Genomic DNA, 19,159 nt, shown 5'->3' with positions numbered 1-19,159 from the left:
TATGGTTCTTCTTGAACTATGATTTGATTGAAAAGAGTGATCATGATCACAAATTTATATTTGAATTCTCCTCGACTCATTTTTGTAGGTAATAATGACTTCTCATAATGTAAAACATCCATGACTTGAAACTATGGTTCTTCTTGAACTATGATTTGATTGAAAAGAGTGATCATGATCACAAATTTATCTTTGAATTCTCCTCGACTCATTTTTGTAGGTAATAATGACTTCTCTTCAACCAATGCTTGGCGAGTTGGTTTTGATAATCCACTACATTATTCACCCAAGCCTTTGTGCATTCTTCCAAGTCGACTGCAACTGAGTTTTCGTACGAAAGCATGAAAAAAGCAAGTCAGTTTCATTTGATTTGAGGCCACATAGGATTTGTTCATCCAGAAATTTGATCTCCCTTTCTTTAAGATCATAATGCCTTACACAAGCTAGAATGAATTCTAGACTTTGTATGACAATTGGGAATGGCTCTGCTTGAAATGAAGTCATTATCCATCAAATTTTTGGCTATTGTATTACATTATTCTATTTACTCGTCAAGATTGAATCTCTATGGGAATCGTTACATAAGTTAGTTTCCTGCACCTTGGGATATTCATGAGTTAGGACTGAGGATGCCTCCAAAGAAAGATTTAATAAATTGAAATTATGATTAGATTTTCCAAATTTCCATGAAGAGATATTTTTTGTCTTTTGTGTTTCTTGTATCAGCATCGTTTCTTATTGCTACAGTTGAGGAGATTTAATGAGGTTGTTCAGTCAGGGGTCATGAAAGCATATATATTGATGAGTAGTAGTGGAACACAATATGTGACTAAATTCTAATCTTGGGCAAGGATTTCTGTGGTTTCAGGTACTTGCTGGAACAAAGTTTGTCGGTTGACAATCTTTTTGTGTTTATCTTAATTTTCAAGTACTTCCAGGTGCCTCTTATGTATCAGGTCTGGTTTGGTTACCTGGACTACTTCTATTTCTTTTTCTGGCAAGTGTTATATTATGTGCATGGTTGATATCTTGTAGTATTTTTAATTTTTCTTGTATAAAATAGGATATTAATAAAGTTAATTGCTTCAAATGAAATGTTAAAGAAGTGTGTCATCTTCTCTGTGTTCTGCATACACTACTACTGTTCATTTCTGAGAAAATCTTGTTCTTGTGACTGTTAAGATGCACTGACATTTTATATAATGGATTGCACCTGCACAGAGTCGTGTTCTTTCTTATGGTATTGCTGGTGCAATAGTATTTCGTGCATCAATGATTTTTCTTGGAGCTGCTACTCTACAGGTAGTTTATAGGAGAACAATTTAGTTAACATCTGGTACTACCTGCAAGCCATTATGTTTAATTCTTCTATTTGTGGTTTTTCTGTCAGTCTTTTCCAGCTGCTTTTGGTTGATTTCTTCTTAATCTTTGATTGGCTGTAGAGGTTTGAGGCAGTCAATTTATTTTTAGCAGGGATTCTTCTCTATTCAGCAATTAAGGTGCCAATTTTTATCCTTAAAGTTCTTATTTTAGAGAATCTGCCTGTTCGGATAATTTCTTTCCTTACATTTTTTCCCTTTTAAATAATAAATTTAATGATATGATTCATCCCTTTCAATACCAGGGCACACTAATGTTTTCAACTTCCTCTATTGCAATTTCTTTTGAAGAAATATTTGTTTTATTAAATTTATCTAGTTATGAAATAAATTAGATAATCTTATTTTAATAGTCAATGTCTTCATTTATTGACCAACTAAAATCCCTTTGAGAATAACACTTGTAGGCTAATTTTTGGGATAAGATGTGTAATGTGACTGATTTTAATTCGTTGACTGTTATCACCAAAAAGTACAGAAATATGATTATTTTTTATTTCTATTTGGTAATTCTTGAATATCGTCTATGATACTTTTCCACATTCAATAAAGGTTCGTGTTTTGTTATTTGTAAGAAATTCCAGTATGTAGAAAAAATTGTTTGAAGTAAACTATATTTGTATTCATTTACAATTTATAAAGGACACTAGTGTTGTGACGTTTTCACACATCGCCGCATTGCAAATGGGGACCCCCTTCTTTTTAGACCCTCCTGGTCTTTTGGCTTGCGTTTTTGGGGTCTTTTCGCAGCAGTTTCGTCAGTCTCTCTGCTTTGCAGGTGTTCGAGGGTCATTTGGGTTTAATCTGCTTTTCGTTTGAGCAAGTTTGATGAAGTCTAGGGCCTGTTTTGTCCTTCTTTAGGGTTTTTGCCTTTTGTCCTAGATTTTAGGGGTTTTTGTTAGGGCTTTGGAAAAATTGAACATACGAATAGAATCAAGACCCTTTAAGAGACCTCCCAGTAAAATTTGAGCCCAAATGGAGCAACATTCTATTTTTAGAAAGTCGCTATTTTTTAGGGATTTTTCCGAGTCCTGGAATGTCGCCATTTTGCCAAAAATCAAACTTACTATTTTTAGTAATTTCTATTTTTAGTAAGTTTCTATTTATAGTAAGTCATTTCTGCACCCTGTCTAGGGATCTAACGCTGACACCTGGAAAGTTTCTATTTTTGGAAAGTCATTATTGGCAGGGTTAGTCAGCCAAGGCGACAAGGATCAGGCGTTCACAGACAATTCTAATTCCGAAAAGTCAGACAATAGACAGAGAAAGCCAAAAATAGGTCCAGTACTGAGAATCCATGCCTAAATTGAAGATGCCATTCACAAGTGGAAAAATCCACCAGTCCATGGACATGGCCAAAATGTGCCCAAGACTGGGCTAGGGCGCTGAATTCAAGAAGGCATTCACAAGTGGAAAAATCCATCAGTCCATGGACATGGCCAAAATGCGCCCACGACTGGGCTAGGGCGCTGAATCCAAGAAGGCATTCACAAGTGGAAAAATCCACCAGTCCATGGACATGGCCAAAATGTGCCCAAGAGTGGACTGGGGCGCCAAAACCAAGAAGGCATTCACAGGGGGAAAAATCCGTCAGTCCATGGACAGAGCAAAAATGCGCCCAAGTCTGGAGTCAGGCGCCAAAATGAAGAAGCCAAGGATAGAGGGAAGAATCCATGAATCCTTGGCCAGAGCAGAATTGCGCCCAAGTCTGCATTCAGGCGCCAAAATGAAGAAGCCAAGGATAGAGGGAAGAATCCATGAATCCTTGGCCAGAGCAGAATTGCGCCCAAGTCTGCAGTCAGGCGCCAAAATGAAGAAGCCAAGGACAGAGGGAAAAATCCTTGAATCCTTGGCATGATGAAAATTCCGCCCAAGCTAAAAAATTGAAATTTTGCCTAAGGCATGGAAACCAAGGAGTCAAGGAGGAATAAAAAAACAAAATTCCCCTCGGGCAAATTTTTGAATTTGCTATTTTTAGACACCGAATCTCGACGGAGTGTGGAAAATTTTATAGATTCGGAATAGTGGCAGAATTCTCCATCCAATGAACCTAGCTCCTAAATTTTAGGAGGATCCCTAAAAAATAGGGATGTTGAGAAGGAGACATGGACAATTCACAAAATAATGAATTCCTTCCTTTAGGACAGAATTCCAGGAAAGATGAAAATTTGGCTAAGTAATGGAAATTCCTTCCTTCAGGACATAATTCTAGGAAAGGTGAGAAATTGACTAAGTGTTGGAAATTCCTTCCTTCATGACAGAGTTCCTGAAAAAGGTGAAAATTTGGCTAAGTGTTGGAAATTCCTTCCTTCAGGACAGAATTCCAGGAAAGATGAAAATTTGGCTAAGTAATGGAAATTCCTTCCTTCAGGACATAATTCCAGGAAAGGTGAAAAATTGACTAAGTGTTAGAAATTCCTTCCTTCATGACATAGTTCCTGAAAAGGGTGAAAATCTGGCTACATGTTGGAAATTCCTTCCTTCTGGACAAAATTCCAAGCAAGGAAGAAATACACCCAAGGATGAATTGAACATAAAATTTCTAAGGCAAGGAAGGAATTAGGGATGAACTGAACAAGAAATTTCCCCCCAGGGAAAAATTTGAAAAATCCATTCTCGGGCATCAAATCACATCCAAATTTCAAAAGTTTTACAGATTTGGATTAATAGGAGAATTCTCTTCCTCCTGGACTTGAAACCTTAATTTGTGCAAAATTCCCAAAAAATAGTAGATGTTGAAAAATCATTGAAAATCTTTTCCAAAGCAAGGCAAGTTCAAAAACTTCAAGAAAAATTCTTCATGGATCAAATTCTTCTCTCCTGAAGTTTTCTCTCTCCAAGGTTTTCTCGCCAAGTGGCAGCCGAGTCAACGGATGTTGAATTAATGAAGCATCTTTCTGCATGGAGCCGTCACATTTATGGTTTTAAAACAGATTCTTCGTGCATGTCACCGTCACTAGGAGAATGATGGGCATTTATGATGGTGTCGGTTATATTCTAAGCATAATAAACATCATGGGGCACATTTAATGTGCTAGTGGGCGCTATTTTAGGCTCTTTAAATTGATTGTACATGGGCATAATGGGTTATTAATTGGAGATTCCCACCTTGTTGCATCTTGAGTGGAGAATCTTTTAGGGAAAACCCTAATTAGGGTTTGCATGTAATCATGGCTTGAGGCCTATATAAAGGGGTGACCCCCTCATTTGTAAAAGAGGAGGGAGCTTTGTATGAAATTGTTGCGATAAGTTTTTGAGAAAATAATAGTGAAACATTGTTCTCTGATGGTGTCCACTTCAATTATTATTTCAAAGCTTGCATGGTTTCACCTTCCTCGCTTAGAGTAGAAGTAGTATAATGCTTTGATTTCAATGGAAAATGTAATGGTGTTTGATAAATTTCCCTGGTTCATACTTTTTGCATCTTGCTGATTGTAAGTTGTAGTGTAAAGTTAGTCTGAGCCCCCTAAATTTGTGCTAAGTTCGATTGTGGATAGTCGTTTGGATTGCGCTGTTTTGGGTATTCAAATGTACTTTCTCGATTTGAAAATCCTCCAGCATCCCCAAAAGATTGCACCGGTTCTTGCGGAGTTGTAGTTGATCTTGGCGAAGCAGAGCTTGGTTTATTTGGAATTTGTCCACCAAAGCACTATTCATTGTTATCACTACCCTTAGGAGTAGATTTAGATCCTTCTAAACCCTTTTCCCCTTTACTTTCAGTTCATTTTAGTCCGTTCGAAGCAGCAGCATCGCAAAATTGCCATATCCGATGATGGAGTTCCAGCCACAACAAAGAAGTGAAAGAATTATGCAAACGTAAGGCCCCTTGGATTACCAACAATCACATCAGCCAACTGAGTCAAATCCATGCATTGAAGGAACCTTGGAGTCGATTGTTTGAACTTTTTGCAATTTTAGCATGCAATCGCACTTTGATCAAGAGAGAGTGAAGTGACCGTTAGGCAACTTTATTCTGTGTTAGACGAGGTCATAAAAAACACGTCAACAACTAGGAAATTAAATCCTTTAAACTTTAACAATGCACTTGTGTGCTGTTGTTTCTTGTTACCATTTTAATTCACACCATTTAGTATGCCACAATAAAATAGATGTGGGGTAGAACCACTCTTTAATTAAAAAAAGGAAGTTCTATGTAAGCAAAATAACACCTAAAACCTTAATTTGAGAAATATTTACTTGCTTATTTACAAGTTTTACAATGTCTTTTTGGGTGGGTGACAATAATGCTAGATAAAACTAAATGTGTATCATTTTGGATACAGTTAGGGCCAAAGGCTGAGATGATCTTCAACTTAAGGTAAAAGATTTTCATGTTTTTTTACTGAAAGAAAACTGTACAATTACACACTTGTATTGTTCAGTTAAAATCAAAGAGTAAATAGTGCAAGTACACATAGGGCTTAAATAGGATTAAACACATACATAAGCATGCATTAGTAAATTAAATTAAGAGATTAGTATGAAATGACAATTTTCAACTTTGAGCAACACATGCAATCTAAAGTTTGCAAAGTTGCTAAAAACAATTTAATCTATCTCAATCCACATAACAAACAATACAAAAAATCTCAATAATAATTTAGAAACAATGTAGGCATAATAGATTCTATTGAATGATTAACAAATACTATATTAACAATAAGGAATATTAAAAAAACTTTCCATTGATAGCAATTCTATTAGAATATTTAATTATATTTTGGTCAGTTATCTCCAGTTCTATTATTAATGATCATTTAGTTTTTCAGTTTAACTTTTGCTTCTTTTATTAGAAGGCATAGTTAGCTTTTTAGTTTTTAGCTCTTTAGCTTTTTTTAAGCGTATTTAGATTTTTAGCTTCAGGTTGAAGCTTCAGTTGAACAGTTTGTTCTTTTTAGAACATTGTCTTGTAATTCTCTATATAGAAATTGTACATTAATGAATAAAGCATCCAATTATTTTTTCAAATTCAACAAGGAAGGTTGAAAATGCCCATTCAAACTTTTGAGTGTGAAAAACAGTTATTTATAAGGTTTACAAATCTATTGCTTGCATGCAATACAAGTTTTATCACAAAATACTAACCACTTATGCTAAACTTAAAATCCTGTGTATGCCAATTAGATAGACAGTAGGAATTATTACAAACAAACACTTAAAACTCACATCTCTTGCATAACAAGAGATCTAAAGATAGATGATCTGACAATAGCTAAGTCAAGGCTAAAAATAGAAATATCTCAAAATAGCACATTGGGTAAAAAAAAGGGCATAGGCTAAAAATAGAGGCTGCCAAAAAGTATGGGCTATATGCTATTTCCCTTGAAAATGGTTATGACTAAAAATGGCTTTAGCATGATTCCTCTACAAATCTTGATCATGGTATAATTTTAAAAATTCTTTGAAATCTTGAAGATCTCTTGACATCTTGAATTCAAAATATTTCTCTGAAATTTTCTGAGGGTTCGACTTGTTTTGAAAACTTGAGATCTTCTAAGTCACACCCTTATGAGAAGAAAAATGCTTGATAATAATAGGAATTCATGAGGACAATTTCAGCTTGATTTTGTTAATAATGGGAAGAATTTGAAGGAAACAAGTTGTGGTTACCTTCATCTAGACTTTTAAGAACGACTGATTTCCTTTGAAAATAGCATTTTGTTATTATGAAAACCCTACCACTCTGTTGTTATGACTTTCTGTTCTAGTACATTGCTCTTTTTGAATTTTGCTATTAATTTTGAAATTAGCATTTTGCTATGATCAAAAGGATTGATTTTGGCATTCTGTTCTATTGATTTGTGCTCTTCCCATTTTTGATGATCTCACGTTTTGCTGCTATCTTTGACTTGGTGGTCAGCACCTCCTTTGGGGTTCGCGACATGGCTTAACCGCCTCCCGTGGATCTGGGTAAGTTTGGCGTTTGTAGTGGGCGTTGATAGCTCGAGCTTTTGGTGCAATGACAAACATACCTACAATTGGTATTAGAGCCTTGGGTTGCGGATTCGAATCCCAGGAGGTCTACTTCATTCTGTCGGTGTGGAATCCTTAGTCGGTGCTGAGGGGGAGATTGTTGACTTGGTGGTCAGCACCTCCTTTGGGGTTCACGACATTGCTTAACTGCCTCCCATGGATCTAGGTAAGTCTGGCGTTTGTAGGGGGCGTTGATAGGTCGAGCTTTTGGCGCAACGACAAACATACCTACACCATCTACGTTCTGTTGCCTGCACCATGCTGTGGTGTTTTGCTGTACCTTTGAAAGAGGTTGAAATGCCTTTTTTTTTTCAACACAAGACTCACTTCTATTTGAATGCCTAAAACTGTTGTTTCTAGGCACATTTGATCCATCTTAAATAAGGATCTACTTTTTCCTTTGACTAACTATTGCAGCTATAAATAGGATTCTTCCACACTTTAAATAACAGTCTTTTGTTTCAAACATTGAATGCTCCTTTCTCTCATATAAGCACACATCATACAACATATTTAGCTCCTCTTTGAGATAGACACTTACTCATTGTTAAGTGCACACTTATTAACTAAGTCACAACATTCGGTGAATTTCATGGTTGAAATTCAAATTTTAAATTTCAAATATTTGTACAATATTCATTAGAGTACGACCATTTATTCATATGGAAAAACCCTCCTCTGTGCGTTTCGGTTTCCAACATTTCCTTGCATCACTAGACCTTGTGGCGCACAGAGAGAGTAGTCTATGGCTTGTGGAATGTGGATGGTGTGTGTTTTTTGGCGAGGTGAGTGCATTTTGTGGAGAGGTGACTATGCAACTTCCATACCATTCTTGAACTCTTGCTTTCGCCGTTGTGTCCAAGGGAGGCAACTCGACAATTTCCATACCACTCTCGAACTCCTATTGCCACCACCATGTCCAGGTAGGCCATTCTTTCCTTATGTCTTCATCGTGTATTTATTTGGTTATTTAGGTTTTATTTTCTTAAGAATTCAATATAGTTTATATTTATTAATATATTTTATAAAATTTATAAACTATAAATCAAATATATTAAAATACTTATATATAAAATATTTAATAATATAATTATTAATCCTAAAATGTTGTACTTAATTAGGTATACATTGTTATCTTTAATAACTATTAACTTAAATTAAATTATATTAAATTTTATAAATGTAAATGTTAAATAATAAAATTATAAAAGTGTTATTTAAAAAAAAATTATATAAGGAGACTTTAATGTCGTTTTTTTTTCAAATTTTTACCCTTGCCAAATGTTAACTGAATTTTATGGTTGCCGAATTCGAGTTCAAATTCTAATGTTGTGACAAAGCTTATGAACAAAAGGTTATCTTGAAATCAGTTGACTCAAATTCCTTTTGTTGCAGCATGTCCTTGACGAGGTGAAAAATGTTTGAGCAAAACCCTTTGTATAAGTGTAACCTTGTTCAAGTCACATGTGTGTCAATATAGATTTTGAACTTTGATGTGAGAAAAACTCATTCTTTGGTGAGGTGTAGACATACACCCTAAATGCGCACTTGACAAAGACTTTTTTGATGTTTGCGTTTTGAATTCAATGTTTTGTTGAGGTGAACACTTCTCTAGGCATAGCTCTATCAATATAATAATTGACTTTTGATCTCCTCTACTAGGTGCATATATGATGCTCTCACATGCACCTTAACATGACTATTGAAAAACAATTACCCTTTGTATGGTGTGCACTTTTGCATGCTGCACACACTTGATAATTGGATTTTTATCTTCAACTTGAAATTGATTTTTACTCTTCATTGATGTGCACCTTTGTACTTCAAGTGCAGAACTAGATAAAGTAACTTAGATTTCAATTTTGAACCAAGGTTGTACTGAGACTAGGGTACTTGGACCGGTATCGGTAGGACTATTTTTCAAAATAGGAGATGGGGGTACTTGGAGATGCCAATTTTTTTTAATATAATTTAATAATTTAATATAATCGGTAATATGATAGCTATAATATTTAATAAGAGTAATATTATATTTAATCAAATAGATATAAAATAAATTATATCTATCATATATCTATTTAAATATAATGTGATAAAAATATTTTTAGAGATATTATATTTATTTTAGAGTTTATGATAGATATTTATTTAATTAAATATCTATTTTAATTTTTCAAAATATATGTTGGTAATGTTATATCTACCGTCTACAATTCCTCGCAATGCAACCGTATATATTGGTAATAGTTGCCATCAAAATAGATTGTGGATTCATGAACACCCACCTCAAACTTCGATGAAACAATAGCATCTGAACCAAGGGAAAAGCTAGTAATTTGAATATTGTCAACTGAGTATCTGGGTATCTTGGGCTGAAAGACGGTGAAGAGAATGGTGGCAGCAATGACAATGGCTACAATAAAGAGCAACAAGAGACAATATGCCCCAAGTTTCATCCTTGCCTTGCAATATTTCCTGACTTTCGTCCCTGCGCTTTATGCATCTCTTGTGTACAGGGACGTCTCCCCTCACATCTCAGGTACAAGAGGCATGCCCCGGTCTCGAGGACACATCCCACGGGACCAGAGACACATCTCCTTGCAACTCAACAATTTTCCCTTTGTAGGTGCACATTCTTCACACTCCCACATACACTTGACAATGGGAATTAGAACTTTGGCTTCCTCAAGTGCACCTTCTAGCATTAGATGTGCACCTAAAATAAGGATTTCCTTTGTTTGCACAAAACTCAACTTCTTTTATGAGGTGCACACCTTCTCTCTCGTTTGGGTTGTTTGACTTTACTTACGTCCACACTTTTACTCATGCTTATGGAAGATATTCAACAAAAAATTTCTTTGCTAAGACAAATATATTTGAAAGACTTGTTCCACACTTGAGCTTGTGAAAACAGAAAAAGAATAGAAGAGACAAAGACAGAGACAAATTGTCTTTGGGAAAATGATGGATTTTATCTATGAACCCGATACAATGAAATTTTTATATATGTTCAAAATATCCTCATAGATATAGGGTTTGAGTTTTGAAGACAATTTTGTTTTGACTTTGGATTATGCATAAGTTGGACACAAAAGTAATTCTTTGAGGTAAAAGATAGTGTACTCAAGTGGCATAGGAGAGATGATAAATTAAAGAGGGAATATATGTATATATTAACTTTGTTGTGTGATTTTGGGGAAAATTAGTGGAATATGTAAATTTTAATCATCTCCTCTAACTTTCTTAAATTATATTTTTTTATTAATTTCATTAGTGGTGATATTCCTAGCATACTCCTTTAGTTTACTTACACCCAACATATCTAGAATTTTTAAGTTTCCCTACCAAGTTCTTTTGTAAACATGTTAGCTTCATGATTTTTGATTGGAAATAAACTAACTCAATCTCGTTGTTTTGAATCTATTTTGCAATTGCACGGTTAAGAATAGAATAGATTCTTTGTTTGTTTGATGGTGCTTTGACTTCAATGTTTTTTATTGGTGTTGGTCCAAGGTGTCTAAAATTTGTCTTCTAATATTCTTCAAATGTAAACTAGTTTGTGAATTGCATAAACAACATCTTTGTATTTGGTTTTAGTACATCATAATACCTTTGTTGTAAGAGTTGGTATATTATTCTCTATACCATGTAAGATTTGGCCATAAAAATAGCCACTCAAGATCAAGGTGTTTCGATGAAAGCACAAAAAAGATCTGAAATAAGATTATTATTCATTTTATCAAAGGATGCAAATATACAATATGGTTACAAGATTCCAAAGAGAAACCCTCTTATATATAGGTAAGGATAAGACATAAGACAACATAAGATGATGGCATTTGTCTTAATATTATGATTTGATACATAGAAAATGAACTCCCTATGTAAATTTAAGTAGACAAGTGTGAAAAGTACCTAAGAGGGAAACTAGTTTAGGTAGTATATCTTGTGCACACCAACACCCCTTAAGTTCAACTTAGGAAAAATGTGAAAGCATGCAAAGATGGGTCTTGGCTACAAGTTTTGATGAGGTACCTGTTGTGACGTATTCACAAATCGCCCCATTGCAAATGGGGGCCCCACTTTTTTTTCTCCCTTCTAGGAAAGTAGTTAAAGTCTTTCGCTATTAACCTTTGCATTGGAGGGGTATAGTTGGTTAAGAGGCCAGGAGTCAAGAGGATAGCCTTTCTTGTGATGGGTGAAATGAAATGGTGAATGAATGGAGGATCCCTTTATATCAAGCCTAGTCAACATTGCATTGTTTCCTTCATCATCTAGATGATTTGAGCGTATGTCAAGGAAAGGTGAGATCTACGAGTAAAATTTGACTAAGCATGCTAAAATATCCATTGCTCCTTCCTAAGAGCGAATTTTACTTTTATTGTCCCCCTTTAGGAGCGAAATCTCTCTCTTGGCTCCCCAAATCATCTAAAATCCCTTCTAATCCTCATGAAATGTCTTAATTTGGGCAAGGAATACAATGCAGGATCAATGGCCTTGAATTAGGTTAAGTATGGGGGTAACTTCCTTTGCTTAGTTGGAGCGAAATGGACTTCCTTTGCTCCTTCTCTGCAGCGAAATCCTCTTCCATTGCCTCTATTTTGGAGCGATTTGAACTTCTTGAGCATATTGGAGTATGTTGAGCTAGTCTAGTGCCTCCACAATCACTTTGACCATGCAAATTCATCAAATGCATCAAGATTTTGACTAAGTAATGGAGGGAAGAAGGCAGATTTGAGTCATTTCCATTGCTCTTTCACAGGAGCAAAAAACACTTATATTGCTCCTTTTTGAGAGTGAAAATGCCTTCCTTTGCCTGAGTTTGAGAGCAAAGTTGATCTTGAGCCTTCCTTAGGGTTGATTTGATGCCTCCACTTGCATAGATAGCAAAACACCCAAGCATGAGTCGATGCAAGAGCAAAATTTGACTAAGTATGCTAAAATTTCCTTTGCTCCAGTCTAGGACCGAATTTTTCTTCCATTGCTCCTTGTTAGGAGCAAAATCCTTTCAAAAGCGTTTATTGAGGGCTCTTGATAACCTTTTGTGCATAAAGCAAAACCTAAGGTATAAGTTAGTAAGATTGAGCTAGAAGATGTATTTTGGAAGTCACTTCCATTGCTCAAGATTGAGGGCAAAAATCATTTCCATTGCTCCCTAATTGGAGCGAAATTTGCTTCCTTTGCTCTTGGTTGAGAGCGAATTTGCCTCTAGACCTCACATTGAGCGTAATTTGACACGCTCGAGTTTATAGAACGAAGGAAAGTCAGTGAGAAAGTGTTAAGCTTCAAATTGGAGGCCATTTCCTTTGCTCCTCAGTGGGAGCGAATTTCACTTCCATTGCCCTTAGATAGGAGCGAAATTCTCTCTAAGGCTTTCCTTAAGGCTAATTTGACACATCTACAGACTAGGAAGGCAAAATCACAAGGTCTAAAAGGCAAGGAATTGATAAAACCTAGCTAAGAGGTGAGTTTGAGGTCTACTTCCTTTTCTCTCTAACAGGAGCAAAAATTCCTTCCATTGGTCTTTGTTGGGAGCGAATTTGTGTTCCTTTGCCTAAGGTTAGGAGCAAAATTGCTTATAGAGCCTTCCTCTAAGTTGATTTGATGCACTTGAAGTGATGAAAGGCAAAATTTGATCAAGTGTGAGAGAATTTCCTTTGCTCCTTGATTGGAGTGAAATTTACTTCCATTGCTCCTCAGTGGGAGCAAATTTCACTTTCATTGCCATGGTTTTGGAGCGAAATTCCTCCTAAGGCCTTATTTGAGGTCAATTTGACACGTTTTCACGCGTGGATGGCTAAAAGACTTAAGGTTCGAGTCAATGAAATGAAGGTAAGTGAATGAGATTGAGCTCAGTATCGAAAAACAAATATGTATTTTGTAATATCCCCACTTTGAAATAGAATTTAATAATAAATGATAATAATATCCCCACTTTGAAATAGAATTTAATAATAAATTATAATAATATCCCCACTTTGAAATAGAATTTAATAATAAATGATAATAATAAAATTAAAATATAAAATGATATAATTAAATATGATTAATTAAAAATTAATTAAGTTAATGAAAAGTCAAAAGACATGAAAGGAAAAGTTGTGACTCCCTCAACAATGATATATAAAAGGGAGAAGAAAACCTCATTTGAGGGGGGGATAATTTGGTAATGAGAAGTGCAGATCTGATTTAAATAATAAGTGCAGATTTGATTATGAAAGGTTGTGTCCCTTTCAAATGGTAGAAATAATGAAGAGTTGCACTCTTTCAAAGGGTGATAATGGTGAAAGGGTGTGTCTCTTGCCAAAGGGCATACATGATGAAGAGGTGTGACCTCTCCCTCAAATTGAGAGATATAAAGGGAAGGAATCAAAAGCATCTAGTGATATCAGCATTGATAAGACCAGATCAGAATTGTTATCAAGTTACAGGAAGTAACATTTGTGTTCTTTGTGGTATGCCTCCCAATCTGCAGGCGACATCTATAGTGCGAACTTCAACCACAGGCTACAATCTGCGTACAGGTAAGAGGGGTTAAGAAGTCTTAAGGTATATATGTGTGTGGACATGTGTGCCACACACACACATATATATTAATGCATTTTTATGAATACATATATCTCTAATGATTACTTATATGAATGTAGCAATAAAGAGAGGAATCTATGTAGAATATGTATGTATATTTAGGATCATTAGAAAGATTAAAGAATATGTAAATGAAGACGTAAATTATGGAATGGAAAACAGTAATGAATTATAAAATGTAATATTAATGTGATTATATGATGGAGGCTATAGGGAAGAAATTCCCTTAGCCTAATGGAGGGATTATGATAATCCTTGGTAGGCAGTATATACTGAATATCTATATGCATATATATGGCTTGGTTGACTAAGTTCATCCAAGAAGAGACGGATCTGGCCGGTCCCCTCTGATGGACTTGGATGATGAGATGCATCATCCAAGGCAAGGGATTGACATATGGTCTTCCTTGGATGGCTTGGGTGTAAGAAATTACACCCAAGACAGGAATCGAATTAACCTTCAATTTCCTGGATGGCTTGGGTGTAAGAAGTTACATCCAAGACAGGAATCGAATTAACCTTCGATTTCCTGGATGGCTTGGGTGTAAGAAATTACATCCAAGACAGGAATCGAATTGACCTTCAATTTCCTGGATGGCTTGGATGTAAGAAGTTACATCCAAGACAAGAATCGAATTAACCTTCGATGTCCTGGATGGCTTGGGTGTAAGAAATTACATCCAAGACAGGAATCGAATTCACCTTCGATTTCTTGGATGGCTTGGAACCAAGATGGGTTCCAAGAAGGCGAGCTTCACAGCTGCTTAAGGACATATCTTTGTATGGCATTCGTATCCTTTTTATTTTAAAGAATTGAAAGTAGTGTTAATTAAGTAATTGAACTTTAATTGCAAATTAGATTAGTTATGTATATATATTTTTGTTGTGTTCTAACAATTTGTTTTGCAGGACAATGATCTCTAACTAGTAGGGACATTACATATTCTCAAAATGTTGGTTAAAGATCTCCAAGTTTATGTGAAACTATGACATGAATCAAGTTTCATGCAATATTCAAGTACATTAACTATGAATATGGTGCTCACCATATAGGTGAGACATTTGGACCAATTAGAATTTGGTACTCTTGTAGAAGGTGTCAACACGAATGATGAATAAGTTAGATTTGTGGACTCGTGAATATCTGCAGTATCTATCACTATAGGAGAAAGTGTAGGCAAGGAAAGAACAAGAGGGTTTGAATGGGCCCTCGTGACATCTGAAGAACATGATGATGCAACTCTATAGGAGCTAACATCGAAGAGGAGATGAATGTCCTCAATGGTGTCATCCAAATCTACAAAATGATACTTATAAAATGAACCTGCAATGTTTGTCAAGTACTCATCCCAACGAGTTGTCTTTGGAAAACAATGTATCTCCTCTTGCACTGAATTATGGAAGCACCATTTGAAGAAACATTGAACTCTTAAGAAATAGGAGATGGAGATAAGATCTATTGCATGTTATCTGACTACACTGCACATCCTTGGATGAAGTCCACACAAGATGTTCGAGTATGAACAGCAAATGTATCCATTGATGTTGGAAGAAAACAATCTAGCAAATTGATGTGATTTTCTTAAAGAAGTTGCTTCATTTCATCAATATGCTTCTAAAAGAAACCATCTTCATCATGTTTTTTCTTCCCATAGTACCCACATTTGAACTTACATGTTTTAAAATGATTATGTAGAATACTGAGATGGAAGGAAGAGAGAGGCATGATTAGCTCCCCCAAGGTTACTCAATCGTGAAATTGGCAAAAAAGAAATATAGAATCACAAGATCAGCCCTCAAAAATCACACAATCATGAGAACCCACCAACAAATTTTAATGTTGGCATTTTATATTTAGTGTGGTTATAGTTGCCACTTGCCCAATCAACGAACTAGTCTTGGTCTTAATACATAATAGATGCCAAAATTGGCCACAAAGCTGAAAGTACAACTTTGATATAGGATGGGATATATTAGACTTTACTAATGATAAGTATATGAAAATTATGCAATTTTTCAAAAAAATTGCACCCCAAAAAAAGTATTAGCTCAAACGAAGCTTTTGAAATTGCCAAAAGGAGAATTGCTTAGCCTCATTTGTGAGAATTTGCAATTTTAAAAAGTGTTAGACACCAAAATAAAAAAAATTTGCACCATTGCAAAGATCTTGAAAAATTAACCAAGATTAAAAAAATATTGAAAAAAAGGGCCAATACTATCTAGAATGGAGTATGCAAAGTTTAGGAACCAAAACCAAAATACAAATGGTGAAGGGGGACAATTGCTGGATAAAAGAGATGACATCACATTAATGTAACTAACACTTGGGGATATAATATACCTATGTGAATGAAATACTCTGTTGAGCACAAAATCATCATTCGAAAGTTGGAAAGCTACCTTATTTGACCAAAACGGCCCACCTAAAAATTGAAAACCACTCTTTGTTGGGTAGAAGTGGTTTTGTCATGAAAGAATTGTTTTAAGGGGAATATTCCTTGGATTATGTTATTGCTAGTGGATGGTAGATGGTAGTGGGTGTTGTGGCAACGGTGGCTGTGGTGGTGGGATTCATGTCACATGGATACCCCATAGAGCTTATTGTACATTGCTGCATACAATTTGATAGGTCTAGATAGTCACAAAAAACATTTAATTTTATTTTTTTTGAAAAATAAAAATAAATAGAATTGTATTAAAATACCTTAGTATGGTTGTAGTGACATCTATGCCGAGGAATGTTCCCACATAAACAATAATCTCTAACCATATGATCCTTCAATTTCGATAGAAGGATTTCGTTTGAGGGCTTTAGGTAAAAGATTTCAATTTTAACAAAATGTGAGTTGATCTATAGGTTCTTGGATCTTCTAAAGACGAGGGTAGGGTCAAATTTGATGCAAAATGCTTTGGAGGATCAGGGACCTATTGGACTTTGCATTCACTTGCCAACTGCAAACCCTTGTAGATCATATTTTCTCCATTCAATCTAGATGCAACCAAAGAAAAAATTGACTTTGTCAAATGCTTCGGACTCAATTTGTGCTCATATTTGCTCAAAAAATGTAGTTGCAATACAAAACTACGAATAGGAATCCACCCTCGTCTCTGTTGATGTGTTTTTTAGGCACATGCGAACACAAAATAAACTACCCAAAAGTATCTTATCCTCTCTTGATCAAAGTCTCTCAAATGCTGAAGATTCGCATAAGGATCACTTGAGACAATCCAAGGTTCTTCAATGTTGGGTCAAAACATGTGGATAAGCACAGTTGGTCGTTGTGATTGCTGTTCCTCCAAGGGGCCTTATGTTGTACATGAATGCTTGAATTGCTGGAACTTAATCATTTGATGTTGCAATCTTGTGATGCCTTTTATCCTAAACTAGTTTGAGTTGAAAAAAAAAGGCAAAAGGTAAAGGGTCGAGGAATTCTATCCTAAGACTTAAAATACAAGAAAAGAGTGAATGATTCGATGGAATTCTACTCGGCAAGGTCTCACCATCAAACCGAACAATTTGACACAAGCTCAGTGCAATCTTCTAAGGTGCAATTCAAAGATGTTCAAATCATTATCATCAAACATTGATTACCACTCAAGTTAATACATAAACAATGGATGTATAACAATTGAAGTTAAACTCCTATAATTCTAGTTGACCATGCAAGGCACACTCACAATCAACAAGAGGCTAGTGGTATGGACTAAATGAATTCCACACAAATACATTCAACAAATTCCTCCATTCAATCTAATCAACATGAAAGTAAATGAGAAGTAAAAAACACAGGACTTGTTGAAATAACACATTTCACCATAACTTCAATGAAAAGAGTATGTCGATTTACAAGTCTTAATAACAATTCCTCTTCCTAATCTAACTTCTAACTATTATTAACATCCTATTTTCGATCTTTCTCCTATTCACTAATTCTCTGCTACTAACTATTAACCTTTACAAATGAATAGCTTGAGCTTTATATAGAGAGCTCATTACAATGAGTGGCCAGGATCAAACCCCATCAATGGCCAATATTTTACAATGAAACCCTAATTAGGGTTTGTTACAACAAACTTTATTCTGGCCAATGAAATAATTACAATGCTTGGACACATGTGATCTCTTAAGTGTTTGACCAATGGATAGTAGGGGTAGGTACATTGGAACTCTTGCACCCATGTATGAGCTTGGTTCATTGAATCAAGACATGCTGATGTGGAACTCTTCTGATATGGTGAGTAGTGACTGGGATGGCACCTCAATTTGCACTTATACTTGGTAGATTTAATACTCAACATTACAAGCAAGTGTTGATGTCTCAAGCGATATCTCTTGATGCTCCACATCACAAGCTTCAGCAGTGATGATGATGGTTGATCTTTCCTTATTCATTATCTTCAACTTCATGTTGTGGGATCTTTGGTTTCTCGTGAATTCCCTGCATCGAAACCTTCAATCTGCTTATTGGGGATGACCTTGATATGATGCGGGTCTGATTTTCAACTACGAGTCAGGTCTGATATCCACTTTATGGATCAGTTTTGCAAGTCTGATCTTTCTGTTCAAGTTTTCTTAAATGGATGTCAAAGTTGGCTTCAACTCCAGATTCAACTTTCTGCTGATGGTATCCGCTTCTAATGATGAAGAAGTTTGCTTTGATTGATACTCTTTATTGCTAGATTAAATCATCTTGAAGTCCCATTTGTTTTGTTTTAATCTTTGTTCTTGATTGCTGGAGTTGTTCTTCCCCTTCCTAGCTTTCCACCCTTTTAGCAAACCTGAAAAGAGAAGGAAGAATCTTAGATTATGATGGTAAACAAAAGCCTAAATACACAATAGTGCACAAATTTTGCTTGATGAAACCCTTCATGATCTGGAAATGACTCATAAATACTGGAAGTGTTCCTCATTGTATTGTTGAATCTCCTTTTGCATGATTTGATATCCTTTTAAGTTGTGAAGTTTCTCCCTCTTCATGTATCACTCCTTGCCTTAGTTCTTGATTTTGACTTTTACACCTGATCTAATTCACTGCTCTGCTGTTTTTAGAGGAAGAATTTGCTTTGAAATGATGATTCAAATGACTAATTTTGAATGCTTCTTTATAGGCGCTTAATGAATAGGCATGTCTCTTAAGGGTTGAGGCCGACTTGATTTGGGATTAAAAATCATTGTTGCTTATAAGGCCGATCTACTTTCTCTTTTCACATTCATACCT

General features: G+C 35.4%; 1 protein-coding gene across 5 annotated transcripts in view; it reads left to right on the top strand.

The window, feature by feature from the left end:
* LOC131055417 (thylakoid membrane protein TERC, chloroplastic) overlaps positions 1-19,159 on the top strand; it is a 316,462-nt gene that overhangs the window by 127,885 nt on the left and 169,418 nt on the right. For all 5 annotated transcript variants that reach the window (XM_057989901.2, XM_057989900.2, XM_057989899.2 and 2 more), the window contains 3 exons: positions 869-956; positions 1,222-1,302; positions 1,443-1,499. In XM_057989901.2, the coding sequence (XP_057845884.1) occupies positions 869-956; positions 1,222-1,302; positions 1,443-1,499 (226 nt within the window). The remainder of the gene's footprint in view (positions 1-868; positions 957-1,221; positions 1,303-1,442; positions 1,500-19,159) is intronic.

The sequence above is a fragment of the Cryptomeria japonica genome, chromosome 8 (genome assembly GCF_030272615.1).
Source record: "Cryptomeria japonica chromosome 8, Sugi_1.0, whole genome shotgun sequence".
Taxonomy (NCBI): domain Eukaryota; kingdom Viridiplantae; phylum Streptophyta; class Pinopsida; order Cupressales; family Cupressaceae; genus Cryptomeria; species Cryptomeria japonica.
The sequence above is the reverse complement of the archived record's forward strand: the minus strand, read 5'-3'. Positions and strand labels throughout refer to the sequence as shown.